Source organism: Hyperolius riggenbachi, chromosome 5, assembly GCF_040937935.1.
Source record: "Hyperolius riggenbachi isolate aHypRig1 chromosome 5, aHypRig1.pri, whole genome shotgun sequence".
NCBI lineage: Eukaryota > Metazoa > Chordata > Amphibia > Anura > Hyperoliidae > Hyperolius > Hyperolius riggenbachi.
The window spans coordinates 25,622,251-25,637,418 of NC_090650.1; the positions used below are offsets into that span (position 1 = coordinate 25,622,251).

A 15,168-nucleotide genomic window follows, 5' to 3' on the forward strand; every position below is an offset into this window, starting at 1 on the left:
TAGCCAGTACAGTCCCCGCTCCCCATGGCCGCCGCCGCTATTACCTGGCTGCATCTTCTATTTCAATCTCCGTTCTTGTAAACATTCAGAGCAGTGCGCCCGGCGCTGCTACTGTGACGAGCGGCGAGCCAGGAAAGAGCGGTTCCCATAGTAACAGGACGCTCTTTCCTGCCTCGTCACAGTAGCAGCGCCGGGCGCGCTGCTCTGAATGTTTACAAGAACGGAGATTGAAATAGAAGATGCAGCCAGGTAATAGCGGCGGCGGCGGCCATGGGGGGAGCGGGGGACCCGCGGACAAGCGGAGGGGGGGACCCGCGGACCACCATGACTCGCATACAAGCCGAACCCCCAACTTTTGGCCCCCTTTTTGGGGGTCAAAAATTCGGCTTGTATGCGAGTATATACGGTATAAAAAAACATAACATCATATATCTTAAGCAGCGCCCCTCATAAAGTATATTGTTCTATTAAATACAAGCGCTCCCCTACTTCAACACAGGTTCTGTTCCCGGAAGAATGTTTGTAAGTTGAATTTGTTTGTAAGTTGAGTGCTGTGTTACACACGGAGAAAGGGGGAGAAATGATTTGCGTGTTTAACTTTTGATTAACTATGTTTTCTGGCTGTGTTAAATGTGCTTTTATATTTTTTAAATGTGCTTTAAAACTGCAATATTCCTATACAAAAATATGCAATAAAAAAATCATTATTGTATCATTTGTACCAGCAAACAACTTTGTTTGTATCTCTGAAATGTTGTAACTCCAGGCGTTTGTAAGTAGGGGACTCCCTGTATATAAACTAATACTGCTTTTGTACTGATCTCTGTTTATAGCGAGTTTTTAAGGGACATTGTAGCGTGGCAGGGCAACATCGCTGACATTGCGCGGACGCATTCCGCTGGCTGCTAATGTCGCGCTCGGGTGCCTTGGATCGTGTCTTCCTCTCAGCGTCCTTGAAATATTTTCTTCCTTCCAGCTCATCATTCTTCCTCTATTTACTTACGGACACTCGATTGTAATTCCTTGTACCCGTGCCAGCCAACCACCAGTCTGATCTGATGCAGCGGCAGCTCCTATAAGAGGTGGATGGACTCTTCCTGATCGAGACTAACCCTCGGCATTCACACCTGTCAGGAGAGCGGCAGGATGGACATGATAGTGGGGCTGCTGCTTCTTCTCGGACATCTTTTCATGGCCTCGCCGGCTCCGACAGCCTCGTCCACACTTGGCGTGAGTGGCGCCATTTCCAAGTTCCTCCGCGAATACAACAGCGTCAAGGCTAAAGACCGTCTCTATAGACAGTACCAGTCTGAGGAACAGAAGGTTAGTGGCTTTCTGGCCATTGCTCTTTTGAACTTTTAAAGTGAACCTTAAAGTGAACCTCCAGACTAAAAATCTACTCAGCAGCACTGAAAAGGCTTGGTATTTCTTTAACAGTTTCACAGCATCAGAACTTTGTTTTTTTTACCTAAGCATCATTTTTAGCTGCATTTTTAGCTAAGCTCCACCCATCAAAGAAAACTGCCCGGGCATTTTTCCCCTGATGCTGTGCAAAGCATGATGGGATTTCTGATGTTGTTGTTCTTGTTGCCTAGCAACTGGGAAGGGTCATCAGGACACAGGACAGTTGGAACTGTGTCTCATGCTCCCTGTCACCTCCTTTCAACCAAAAAGATGGCTGTCCTCATGAAATCACACACATTTGCCTGTTCTTTTAAAACAGACATTATATTACCTATCTATTTTAATTAACGTAACTAATATAACTTAATGACAGTATGTTTGTTTAGGCTGAAGTTCCTCTTTAAGCGAACCTTAACTGTAATAAAAAAAAAAAAGAATTTAACTTACCTGGGGCTTCTACCAGCCCCCTGCAGCTGCATTGAGCCCGCACAAGGACAAACTGATTCCGCAGTCCCCCGCAGTGCCTTACTTTCGTTCCTATGCGTGGCCCTGGTCCACGCACCTCATACTCGCGCTCCCGTGGATAGGAGCACTCTGCGCATGCGCAATACAGAAATCTTTACTGGCCATGCGCAGAGGACACGAGCAGCCACATCTGCGCATGTGCAGTGGCCCGTTGAGTCGCCAAAAAACTTGCCACTCAGCTGAAGGAGGATCGCTGTGGGGGACTGGAGGGACACTTAATGACAGCGCAGGCACATTGGGCTGGTAGAAGCCCCATTTTTTGGTATGGTATGATAAACCCATTTTTTTATCACAGTTAAAGTTTTCTTTAAGTCATAGGCCAGATATAAAGGGGGTAAAATGTAAATGATTATTTCTTCATTTATGTGTATACTAGTACAGCCGAACCTTTGTTCGCGAGCATAATTCCCCCTGGAAACGTGCCTGTAATCCACAGCACTCATATCAAAGCAAATGTCCCCATAAGAATTAATGGAAACTCAGAGGATTCCAAAATATTTAATACAAACGTACTGTACTGTATAAAGTGAAAATGTTAAAAAGACTCTCTCTAACTAATACAATCATTACTATGCGCTGTGCGGATCGCTCAGAAACAGCCTTATCAGTCTGCAGACAGACTGTACACACGCCGGACTGTCGCTGTCTGCAGCGGGAGGGTCTGACGGATCCGTCGTTCCTACACATCAAGCGTGTGTACGGACCTCCTCCTCCAATATTACTGAGCATGTGCAAACAGTCTAACGCTGCTTAGCCCTGTATACAGTACAGCATGCAGCACTTTGTTTAAACGTGTTGCGTTACTATGTAACGCAACGTGGGCACTGTGAACAGCACATTAATTTTACAGTGCTGTGAGTTAGGCTGCGTTACTGGCTGCTGTAACCTGGGACTTTAACGTCCCACTGTGAAACCAGCCTTAAACAATACCAGTTGCCTGGCAGTACTCCTTATCCTGTGTCTCTAATCATCTAAGCAATCAGCAGATCAGGTACTCTGACTCAGCTGACTCAGGTTTTACTGGATTAGCTAGTATATGCTTGTTCCAGGGTTTTGAGTCAGACCCTTTAGACCCTTAGGTAAATATTTTATTTGGATATTTTTGGGAGGGTGGGATGTAAATAGTAATTTTTGTAATGTAAATATATATATTTTTTTTTAATGTAGATGTAGTTTTACTTTTTGGCCACAAGATGGCAACCTTAGGTTTGTTTACATGACGTCACTCTAAGTGTAATGTACGCTTAGAGGGACGTAGGGAACCTATGCTTAGAGGGGCGTAGGGGGGACGTAGGAGGCAGAAAAAGCTAGGCTTCCGAGAGAAGCCTTTTTCTGCAGGAGAGAGGAATCAGTGATCAGGCACCATAGCCCGATTTACTGATTCCCTGGCTAATGAACCATGGGCCGGGAGTGCGCGTGCACGTGCGCGATTGGCTGCGGGAGCGCACATGACCTCCTGGACGTAGCTTCTACGTCCAGGAGGTGAAAGTAGTTAAATGAAGCAGAGTAAATTGTAGGGTGCTGTGCGATCATTCCAAACGGGGGGTGGGGGTGCATCCTCACAAGTTTTCCGCACGCAGCAAAAAGTCTGGAACCGGCCCTGGTTATTACTTATGAAAGAGGAGGGTGAAAATGGGAAGCAACACATGAAAAAGGGAATTGATACTGAAGGGAGCTTTTCATGAAAGAAAGGGGCTGATGTACATGGATGATACACATGGAAGAGGGGGCTGCACATGGAATGGGAGGGGGGCTGCTGTACATGGATTATACACATGAAGGAGGGGGCTGCACATGGAATGGGAGGGGCTGCTGTACATGGATGATACACATGGAAGAGGGGGCTGCACAAGGAATGGGAGAGGCTGCTGTACATGGAAGAGGGGGCTGCACATGAAATGGGAGGGGCTACAGTACATGGATGAAACACATGGAAGAGGGGGCTGCACATGGAATGGGAGTGGCTGCTGTACATGGATGATACTCATGGAAGAGGAGGCTGCACAAGGAATGGGAGAGGTTGCTGTACAGGGAAGAGGGGGCTGCACATGGAATGGGAGGGGTGCTGCGGCACAAGAAAGGGGAGTCACAGCATACTTGGCCTAGGGGAACAAAAAGTATACATCCAGCCTTGGGGAGCATTTAGATGACTAGGGGGGGAATCAGGCTGAGAAAAACAAACAAAGTGACAGCTCAGATGAAACTCTAATGAACGTCACAGGTTTGGAACGTCTAAATAACATTGTATAAAGTTCATCATGACGTCACTTTCGATGCTTTGTGCAGCACTCTCGGCATTCAGAGCTAATTACAGTCAGACGCTGTGATTGGGAAACGGCTACAAATATGCGTGGGATCGGGACAGTTTCTGTAAAGCTTTCTCCCTATTGTGTGGCTTCCCAGAAGCAAACCGATCATTACCCTTTCCAGAGTTCCCATCAGACACACCTATGAAGGATGCAGAATGAAGAGAGATGATTACTGTGCTGTGACCATCACAATACCTGATTCACTACACCGAGCTGCTTATGTCACAGGCATACAGGCCCATGCAGGGGGGGCTCTGCAATGGCTGCCATAGGTAGTCTGTATGGAGAGCTCTGCATCTTCTCTGATGTCAGAGGGGAGTTTCTGAAATGGTGTTTTCAAAAACTTGCCATTTATCTTGGCTTACTTTAAAAAATGAAGAAAATTAACTAAAGCTGTGTGTCTTTTAAACAACAGTTCCATGTTGAGTTAAAGGGAACCTGAAGTGAGAGGGATATGGAGGCTGCCATATTTATTTCCTTTTCAACAATACCAGTTGTCTGGTGGCCATGCTGATCCAGTGTCAGAAATATCTAAATCACACATCTGAAACAAGCATGCAGCTAATCTTGACAGATTATTGTCAAAAGCACTTGTTATGTGCATTCATTTATTTCACTGTTTAACTAAAGGCTGATGCCTCGCTCTCGCGGCTGAACGCGTGTGCCCGCGTGCTCCCGTGCCGCCGCCCGTTAGCCCGGAGATCAATGAATAGGAACACGGTTCCCATTCATTGATCTAAGTCCCCGTTAGAAAGACCAACAGCTTCTATTAGAACCTGCGATCTTTCTAAAGAAAAAAAAAAGTTTCACGTCCTCCCTATACATCCTGGAAGCAAGAGCGCTTGCTAACAGGAAAAAAAATTTGACTGAGACCATCTTGTGGCCAACTAGTAAAACTACATCTACATACATTTTTTTAAAATAAATTCACACACAATTACATTTAAAATTAACTGTTTACCTCCCACACTGCAAAAAATAACCAAATAAAATTTTTAACTAAAAAAAATAAATAACAATTTAAAAAAAACAATAAAACATAAATAGTTACCTAAGTGTCTGAATTTTTTTTTTAATATGCATGTCAACAGGGTATATTACTAATATTTTTAAAATGATAAGCTTGTAAATAGTGATGGACGGAAAACTGAAAAAATGCACCTTTATTTCCAAATAAAATATTGGCGCCATACATTGTGATGGGGATATAATTTAAATGGTGTAATAACCAGGACAAATAGGCAAATAAAATACGTGGGTTTTAATTATGGTAGCATGTATTATTTTAAAGCTATATTGGCTGAAAACTGAGAAATAATGCATTTTTTCCATTTTTTTCTTAATATTCCTGTTAAAATGCATAAAAAAAATAATTCTTAGCAAAATGTACCACCCAAAGAAAGCCTAATTGGTAGCGGAAAGAAAAGATATAAATCAATTCATTGTGATAAGTAGTGATAAAATTATTGGCGAATGAATGGGAGGTGAAAATTGCACGGATGCATAAGGGGAAAAATGACTGAAGGCTGAAGTGGTTAAGACACTGACGTGTTGTGTAGCATTGCACCAGCACTGATTGCACCAGATAAAAAAAAGTACATTTATTTAATTCATTGTTTAGGACACTGATACATTGTAAAGCGTTACACTAGCAGTGATCCCACTAGGCAGGTGTTTTTTTAAAAAAAAAATTGGGATGTTTGTATACTCAGACAGGTGCAGCTCTGTTTAATGTTTGTCTACTGAGAGTTCCAAAGCAAGTACAAAATACACCTGGTTCTATCAGAATGCTCTGGGAGAAGAATTACTTATAGCTACATAGCCTAGGTTAAACATTACTAAAAGGGTGGGGTTACATAACAATATACAGCAATGTAAAGCTAGAGTGCTTCTGAGACTGAAACCAGGAAAATTACCATAAAAGTGTGTATCCCGAAAAATGTACTGCATTCCACTATATGTCAATACAGGGCCTCTTTAACCCTTTTCTCTGTCTCTTTCTGTTCTAGGTGGAGTCAGATGGACGTGTTAGAGTGGATTTTTCAATAAAAGAGACAATATGTTCCCAGTCAAGACAAGCATCCTATGAGATCTGTCCATTTCAAGCAGATGGAGTGAGTAACAGGAGGAATCATGTTTAGGTGGACCGTCCCAGTTTCAGTCCCTAGCAAGGACACTATCTGACTTGGTGGTCCTCATCAGTGCATGGCATGGATTGATATGGCTCTATCTATGGGATAGAGCTCGGACCAGTATTAAAGAGAACCTGCGGTGGGTTCTACAAATCCTATTAGCACACAGAGGCTGGATCTGCATATAATACCCAACCTCTGTTGCTATACAGTGCCCCCCCAGGCACCCTCTGCGCTCCGCTGTGCCCACATAAATGAAACGCCGTGCTAGCGACATTGCAGCGTGTTGTCAGCCGGCTGTTTACATGCAGACTGTCACTTTCCGCCCCTCCCCCGGCGTTTATTGTTACGCCGCTGTATGCGTAATTACACATCGTAATCGTAATGCAAAATTTCCGGGAAAATCATAATTAATTTTGTATGTAATTGTAATCATTCTCATAATTTTTCACGTAATTTTAGCATAATTTTGTGCCGACTTTAGCGGTTAATAGCAACGCTACCAAAATTGCTAGATATGTTAAGGAGGGGAGAATAGTGGGTCCAAATCCCCAAAAAATTATTTTTCAAAAAGACCTTGTAGTTATTAAGAAAATCGATTTTAAAAATGCAAAGAAAAATGTTTTTTAAACTGTCATTTTTCTGTGTTTAAAAACCATTTTTCTTTGCATTTTTAAAATCTTTTTATTTCAAAAACTACAAGGTCTTTTTGAAAAAAATTTTTTGAACTTGTACTCATTATCCTTCTTAAGAAACAGACTCTGTAACAACATTTTCAGCCTTATTTCTTGTATCCTATAAGTTCCTATACCTGTTCTAATGTGGTCTGTCTTACTACAGCCTTTCCTAGTTGCACTGTGGCTGTATTATCTCTGTTATATAATCTAATCTTCTTTCCTCTGACGGCTTTGTCGGGCTCAGGCACTCAGGCTGGAATGTGCTGATCTGCTTGTGATTGGATAGAAGCTATACACACCCTCTCCAGGCCCCCTGCAGGCTCTGTATGAGTCACAGACTGAGCTCCTCTCAGCCTATCACAAGCTGGTTAGCAGTCATGTCTTTTGTTTGTAAATACTGCCTAAAACTAGCAATTACAAGCCAGGATTGCAGCAGGGAGAGGCAGAAACAGCACAGAGGGGCACAGGAGAACATAATGAAGAGAATGGTATGCTTTTTATTGTAAGAATTTTAGTGTACAGATTCTCTTTAACATGTGCGGCAAGTTTGGTGACAATACCAAAGTTGGCACGAAATTATGCGAAAATGCAAGCGAAATTACTAATGATTATACAAACTCAATTGAATGAACAATTTGTAATTACATATAGAAGTAATTGCAAAAATGTACATGAAATAGTGTGTACTCGTAATTAACTGGTTACAATCATCACTTGTTAGACTCAATTAAATTCATATTTTCTGCATTTCCTCCATGCCAGGCTCTGCTGAGGTGCACAGTCTACATACAGACGCCAGGAAACACCCAGGATATCTCAGGGCATTGTCATGTGAAGAATAATACGGTACTAAGACTACACTGATCTATCTATCTATCTATCTATCTATCTATCTATCTATCTATCTATCTATCTATCTATCTATCTATCTATCTACTCCATCTATCTTTCTACATATCTATCTACCTATCTACATTTATCTATCTATCTTAGTGATGAGCGTAATGACCTAATTACAATTACGTGAAATTTCGCTTCATTTTCAAAATTACAATTACGACCATATGACCATCGGTCATAACCATAATTATGGTTATGACCTGTTCCTGAACATACACAAACGTTACCTTGTGTTCTAGAGTATCTTGCATTTACAACCTGTATGCTTGAATCGGGCACAGATAGACAGATCTGGCGCCGATCCCTGCATACAGCTAAGGGTTAACTTACAGTGTTCGCAGTGTGCTAATAATATATTTACAGTCGTGTGCTGACTCACAGGTGGTGGCAAGCTTTTGAATTGTATGTGTGTGGTGAATCCTTCGAAGTCAGGACGCTCCTCTCGGCTAGTCACTTCATAGACTGCGAATCCACATATGGGCATCTATGCGCAAAGCGACAGCGAGACCAAATTTCTGACTGTGAGCGATTGACCCGATCAAGGACCGGCCCATGCGGTCTATGACAGACAGTAACAAATCGGAATATCATGTTTAACGTGGAAATTCCGCTTTTCTCGAAATTGTGTTCCAGTCCAGAGCCTCCTGATACATTTAATGTGACAGCATGTGTGTAACCTTTGCATTATCAGATATTACAAGGCCCAAAACCAAGTGTCTCAGCATGCATGACCGCTAAGTGCACCTTAACAAAGAGCACCTGTCTTAGAATTGGCTGCGAGTAGAGCCTCCTGATACATTTAAAGCGACAGCACGTCTTTGCATTTTCAATAATTGCAATCAAATGAGTGACTTTCCTGAGTTTAATAATTACTTTAATCTGCACAATTACTATTAGAAACAAATTTACGTCCATTTTTGAAATTAAAATAACTTTGGACTATGGAATTCTGAATTACGGTTTGTATGGCAATTATGAAATTATGAATTTGCATCGTATCTGCTAAATTTGCGTCCGTAATTACGGAAACGCAAAATTACGCAAATTTCGGCTCAACACTACCCTATCTATCTATCTACAGTACATATATATTGCCCCCCAGTATTAGGTAGCCAGAAATGCCCCCCAGTATTAGGTAGCCAGAAATGCCCCCCAGTATTAGGTAGCCAGAAATGCCCCCCAGTATTAGGTAGCCAGAAATGCCCCCCAGTATTAGGTAGCCAGAGGTACCTCCCAGTATTAGGTAACCAGATATGACCCCCAGTATTAGTTATCCAGGGGTTCCCCACAGTATTAGGTAGCCAGAGGTGGCCCCCAGCAGGGCCGCGCCTGGGCGGGTGCTGCGGGTGCATTGCACCCAGGCACCTGTCTCTGACAGGCGCTGCCCGGCTGCCCCTCATCCCCTCTGGCCATCGCTCACCCCTTCTAGCCGCCGCCGCTCCCTCCCTCCCTCTAGCCACGTCAGACCTCGATCAGGCGGTGACCACAATAGTGCGGGCGCTAGGACCTAGCACACCGCACTGATATGCGTAAGTGACCTCACTTCCGCATATAGAGCGGGTGCGTCCGGCGCCCGCTCTTACTGGTCGGGTCGCTGCTGATCCTGAGGTCTGACAGTGCAAGGTGAGGGGGGAGTGGCGGCGGCTAGAGGGGGGTCCCTGTCACTCACTGCCTAAAGGGAGTCCCTGTCACTCTCTACCTAAAGGGGGTCCCTGTCACTCACTACCTAAAGGGGTCCCTGTCACACACTACCTAAACGGGGTCCCTGTCACACACTACCTAAACGGGGTCCCTGTCACTCACTACCTAAACAGGGCTCCCTGTCACTCACTACCTAAATGGGCTCCCTGTCACTCACTAGCTAAACAAGGCTCCCTGTCACTCACTACCTAAAGGGGGTCCCTGTCACTCACTACCCAAACGGGGTCCCTGTCACTCACTACCTAAAGGGGTCCCTGTCACTCACTACCTAAACGGGGACATGGGTGTAATTAGGCAGGACATGGGTGTGGTTATGTGGTTGGGTGCGGTTAATTTAACCACTCCCATAGGCGTCAGAGAAAATCTTGCACCCAGGTGCCAGGCACCCCAGGCTCACCCCTGGCCCCCAGTATTAGGTAGCCAGAGGTACCCCAAGTATTAGGTAGCCAGAGGTGCCCCCAGTATTAGGTAGCTAGAGGTGACCACCCCCATGCATAGTCTCGAGTGAAGGAGATAGGAGAACACTAACTCACCTGTCCACACTCCGGTGACACTATCCTTCTTCCTACTTCAATTTCACTATCTCCAGTGTCTCCTGTTAAATCAATCGTGTACTCTCTTCCTGCCCAATTAGCATGTACTTCCCCAATAGGAGTGGGGGGACACATCTGGCTACCTAATATTGGGCAGGTCACACGATTAGAGATACTGCTGGAGCCATAGAGACAAGGACGCCGGAAAAGGAAGGAGGATTGCGTCGCTGACTTGCTGGAGCGCAGGACTGGTGGGTCACCTTTCTGCTCCGCTCACCAGTCTGCAGTTCAGGTGCCCACCACAGGTCTCCTGACTCCTGAGGCCCCCTTATCACTAAACCCACAGGCCTTGAGGCAGTTACCTCGCTTGCCCCGCTGCAGGGATGTGTAATCTGTGTGAAAACCAAAAGTAGCATTGGTGTGCTACTGGCAGGGCCGGCCCTAGACTTTTTGCCGCCTGAGGCAAACTTAGAAAAGATCGCCGCCCCCCCCCCCTCCTCAAGCTGTGGGTGGGGGGCCGGCAAGCTGGAGGGGGTAGAGGGCAGGAAGGGGGTATTGGACAAAGCGGCAGAAAGGGCGGTCGGATCCCCCTCCCTCGCCTGGGTCCCCCGATCTGCGCTCCCCCTCTTTCACTTCCTGCAATGTCTTCCACTTACAATACAGTGGGCGGCGTTGAAGGAAGTGACGACAGTGGAGCGCACGCTGGAACGCGGAAGAGGTGAGTCATCCCCGCCAGTTGCCTCTTACTAGTAGCGGCTGCTACTTAAATTTTTTAAGCTGGAGGGGAGCGCAGATCAGGGGACGCAGGCGAGGGAGGGGGGTCCGACCCCCCTAACCCTTTGCCCAATACCCCCTTCCTGCCTGCTACCCCCTCCAGCTCGGCGGCCCCCCACACCCACAGATAGGCGGGTGTCGCCCCCCCAGAAGTGCCACCTGAGGCATTTGTTTCACCCCGCCTCATGGGCGGACCGGCCCTGGCTACTGGTATAAACTTAATAGGAGTGTTTTTCTCTTTACATTGATATTTATGGCACTAATATTCCTGGCTGTCTTTTTCTTATTAGATAAACAAGCTTATGCTGCATTAGCGCTCCATTGATGTTGTTGTTTATTGGCTGTTGTAGTGATTTGTGTAACTTCTGTTAGACCACATTAGAGGTGTTTGAGGCTTTGTTGAAGGATTAAACTCTTGAAGAGCTCAGAATGTAAAGCAGGTTTGTGTGAAAAGAGACACAATGTTCAACCTAATAACTTTTAAAGAGGTTTTAAACAAGCCAAAGAGTACCTGTGAAACGCAGGAATGTGAGAACGCCTCCCCACCTACCGGCCAATAAACTCCTCAGTGTATTTACATGACCTGCATAGAATATTTCCCATCAGTGATGTGTGACCGCAAAGTGTCCCTGTGCTTCCAGTAAATGAGATGTAATCATTTAAAGGGAACCAGAGCTGAGCCCATATAAAAGTGTTATACTTACCTGGGGCTTCCTTCAGCCCCGTCAGCACGGATCGCTCCCACGCCGCCGTCCTCAGCCTTCTCCTACTGTAACTTCCTCCAGTCTCCACTGGAGAACTACGTAGAGGGCGCACTTTCCTTGCGTCAGACTGGCCGTGACTGGAGCAAGTTACGGGACCCGGTACTGGTGCAGGAGAGGGCTGAGGATGGCAACGTGGGAGCTGGAGGACCCCCGAGGTATGTATATTTATATAGGCTCAGCTCTGGTACACTTTAAAAATAGACATTGGTCTAGTGGAGTATAATTCGAATTCAAGTCTTTCCAAACTTCACATTTCATCTTCCGTACGTTTGGATTCATTTGTCTGAAGAAGAAACTTAAAGTTTTGAAAGCTTGCTAGAAAAAAAAAATCTACAGAAAGTGATTAAAGGGAACCTTAACTGAGAGGGATATGAATGTTTCCTTTTAAACAATACCAGTTGCCTGGCAGTCCTGCTGATCTCTTTGGCTGCAGTAGTGACTGAATCACACACCTGAAACAAGCATGCAGCTAATCCAGTCAGACTTAAAGCGGTATGTTCACATTGCTTTCTGTTTGCGTGTCCGGGGTTGGGCGGTTTTTAATGCGTATTTTTTTTTAGACTCCCGGCGCTTGGTTAGGCGATTCGTTTTTGGCTTAACGGTTTTCTAAGCTTTTTTTCGAGAGCAGTTTTGTAATTCACTCCCTGACGCAAGTCAGGAAGTGAACTCATTGACCCGGAAAAGAATCGCCTTAATGCACGTTTTTGTACGCATTTGCCTATTTTCCTATATCTTCCACTGAGGAGGAATCACCCCAAAAATGGTACATGCACCGCTTTCCTAGCCGCACAGCGGACGACCAGCGCTGATATGAACCTTCTGTCACAGGAGCCCTCAGTGGCTGACCGCACTTAGCCTTCTAAACGGTGCCAGCGCACAGATCGTGCGAACTCTGGTCGCAGTCAATGCGCAGGAACCGTTAAGAATTAGCCGCAGACAACTCAGAAGGGAGCCTGTGAGACACGGGTAATTACAACGTCACCTACTGGTTCAGAGTAAACTGCCACCACCGCGGTTACTATGGGACCGTGGGGCCCACTAACTGACTGACTAATCCTGCGAATAAAACGGTTAAACACACGATATTCTGTCTAGCCAACAACAAACAAACAGTAGCGTATCTTCAGAGACCCGGGATCATTTCTGTGTGTGCTGATAAGCAGGGTAGCGAAACAGTGAATGACTTGGGGAAAGTCGTTTATTCACGCAATATAAATAATTAATATATACAGACAATTATGAAAATCAACAATTATTAAAACAGTAATAGCCAGTATGAAAAATAAAAGAAGGGAGAAAAATACTTAGTTCCTGGAAAGATGTCCTTATTGTGGGAAGAATCATAAAGTTCTTGGTTTCAAAGTCCAGAGTTCAGAGTTCAGACCAGGTGGATGCCAGCATATCCTCAAGCTGGCATCTGATGAGTGCAAGATGGTTCAGTGTGGAGGACACTGAGTTTGGGTCCTCAGCCATTCTTATGCCCCTGCTTCAGTAGGAGGGAGTGAGGGCGGGGAGCCATACACCCCCTTCAAAGATGAGATGAGCCCTCCCCTTGTACTGGGGCTAGAAATCATATCTACCCATATATGGGCTCTATCTCACAGAACCGTACAGGTCAGGGCAGATTTATTAACATTTTCAGGTCTGTCTCGATTTACCCAGCGCCCTGATACCAGACATGAGGGGTGGGACCCCTGTGGTATCATCAGGGCCTTTTCAAACTGCCTAACTGGCAGTCCTTACCTCAGAATGTTCTGAAACTTCCTCAGAACCAGCACCGGGGCTCATGCTACACTTCCCCCACGTTTGGTGAAGCTGCCATCTCAGGAACCCCAGAAATATGACAGATCTGGGAAGTTATGGATTTGCTATGAGACTCAGGTTATTCCCAGGCAAAGGCTCTTTGAAGTTTGGAGCAGCCAGCGAGGTGTCGCCTCCCCTGCTGGGAATGAGCCAGTGGGTCTGGCTTTTAGCCCAACTAGATTGCTCCTGCCATGGTGCTTGTCACCTTATACCTGATGGATGGGCCATCAGCACAGCTTGAAGCCAGGGACTCTCTGGGGCAGATTAGGCTCAGGCTCATTAGCATATCAAAAGAGCCAGCCAGCCTTTGGAATGGTGCTCTCTTTGCTAAGAAAAGGACTTCAGCTGTCCCTACACACTCAACCCAGATTGTATCGTTTTGAAGCGCAATCGATGCAGGGATCGAGTGCGATCGTTCTTTTCTTCACGGGCGATTCCAGGACGCGCCTGCGTCCCCGCAATCGTCCGTGACACCTTCTCATAGACATTCATTGTCCATGCGGTCGGGGGACGGCTTTAAAAACCGCAGGCGTGCGAAAGAATGCTGAAAACGCCTGCAGTGTGAACAAGGTGGTAGTTGAAATCAGCACACACTGCAGCTAGTATACTATCAGTACAGGGGGAACGCTTATACTGTATAATTCTAGAGGTAGCAGGGATCAGCATACGCTGCAGCTGGTTTACTATGAGTATAGGCACAGAGTAACAGCTTCTACTGTATATACTTATGTAAGCATTTTAGGGAGCATAAATTATCCTTCCATACCTTGGACATCGGCTGTGTACCTGTGGGTGACATCAATTGGCAAAAAAGGGGTACTGCAAGCAATTTCCACCCCATACAGCATACATTCTAACATGTGCAATGTCTATATGTCTTTTTATGTCTCCATGCAGCGACTCCTAGGAAGAGATTTGGAAGCTGCAGCTAAAACACACAACAAACTTTCCGCACCCATTGATAAGGTGCACAAGCAGGAGTGCCTGGAATGCATCCTGTCTCTTCTCCCCAAATTCTGACGCATTGGAAATTCTGGAACCTACAGAACCCCCAGAGACGTCACTGGACCCCATCATGCTTTTTCTTTACTGTTTAACCACTTCAGTTCACAGGTTTTTTGTTTTGTTTTTTACCTTATTGATGTGAGTAGTTTTCACATTTCAGTGCTGCTCTCATTCATTCACCATTAACTTTGTCGCTACACATTTCAGTGCTGCGCTTATTCATTCACCATTAACTTTGTCGCTACTTATCACACCTAAATGATCTACAGTATATCTTGTTCTTTTTTTTGGAACAAATTAGTGTGTATGTGGGTGATTTTTTTTAAGTCATTACTTTATTTTCTATGCATTTTAAATGTAGGAATAAAATAAGGAAAAAATACACTATTTCTCTATTTTCATCCATTATAGTTTTAAAATAAACAGCACTATTGTAGATAGAATACACACATTTAATTTGCCTGTTTGTTCTGGTTATTACGACATTCAAATGATGTTCCTAGCACAAATTGAGTTGTATTTTAGCTGTTTTGAGAGTACATATATAGTGTGAAGGGTGTGGGTTAGGGATGTATATGGAGACATACATGAAACAAGGGAATAAAAAAAAAATAAGGCAGAATGTGAAAAGTGAGGTTAAC

At 45.0% G+C, this 15,168-nt stretch overlaps 1 protein-coding gene across 2 annotated transcripts; it reads left to right on the top strand.

Annotated features, from left to right (window-relative positions):
- The first annotated feature begins 1,123 nt into the window (after positions 1-1,123).
- Positions 1,124-14,834, top strand: LOC137519569 (cathelicidin-related peptide Oh-Cath-like). Of its 2 annotated transcripts, XM_068238542.1 has the most exons (4): positions 1,124-1,323; positions 6,248-6,352; positions 7,810-7,893; positions 14,420-14,834. In XM_068238542.1, the coding sequence occupies exons 1-4, from the start codon at positions 1,147-1,149 to the stop codon at positions 14,540-14,542; spliced, it is 489 nt and encodes a 162-aa protein (XP_068094643.1). In that variant the 5' UTR covers positions 1,124-1,146; the 3' UTR covers positions 14,543-14,834. The 2 variants fall into 2 exon arrangements, with proteins under 2 accessions (XP_068094643.1, XP_068094645.1); XM_068238544.1 differs by lacking the exon at positions 7,810-7,893.
- Positions 14,835-15,168: the final 334 nt, after the last annotated feature.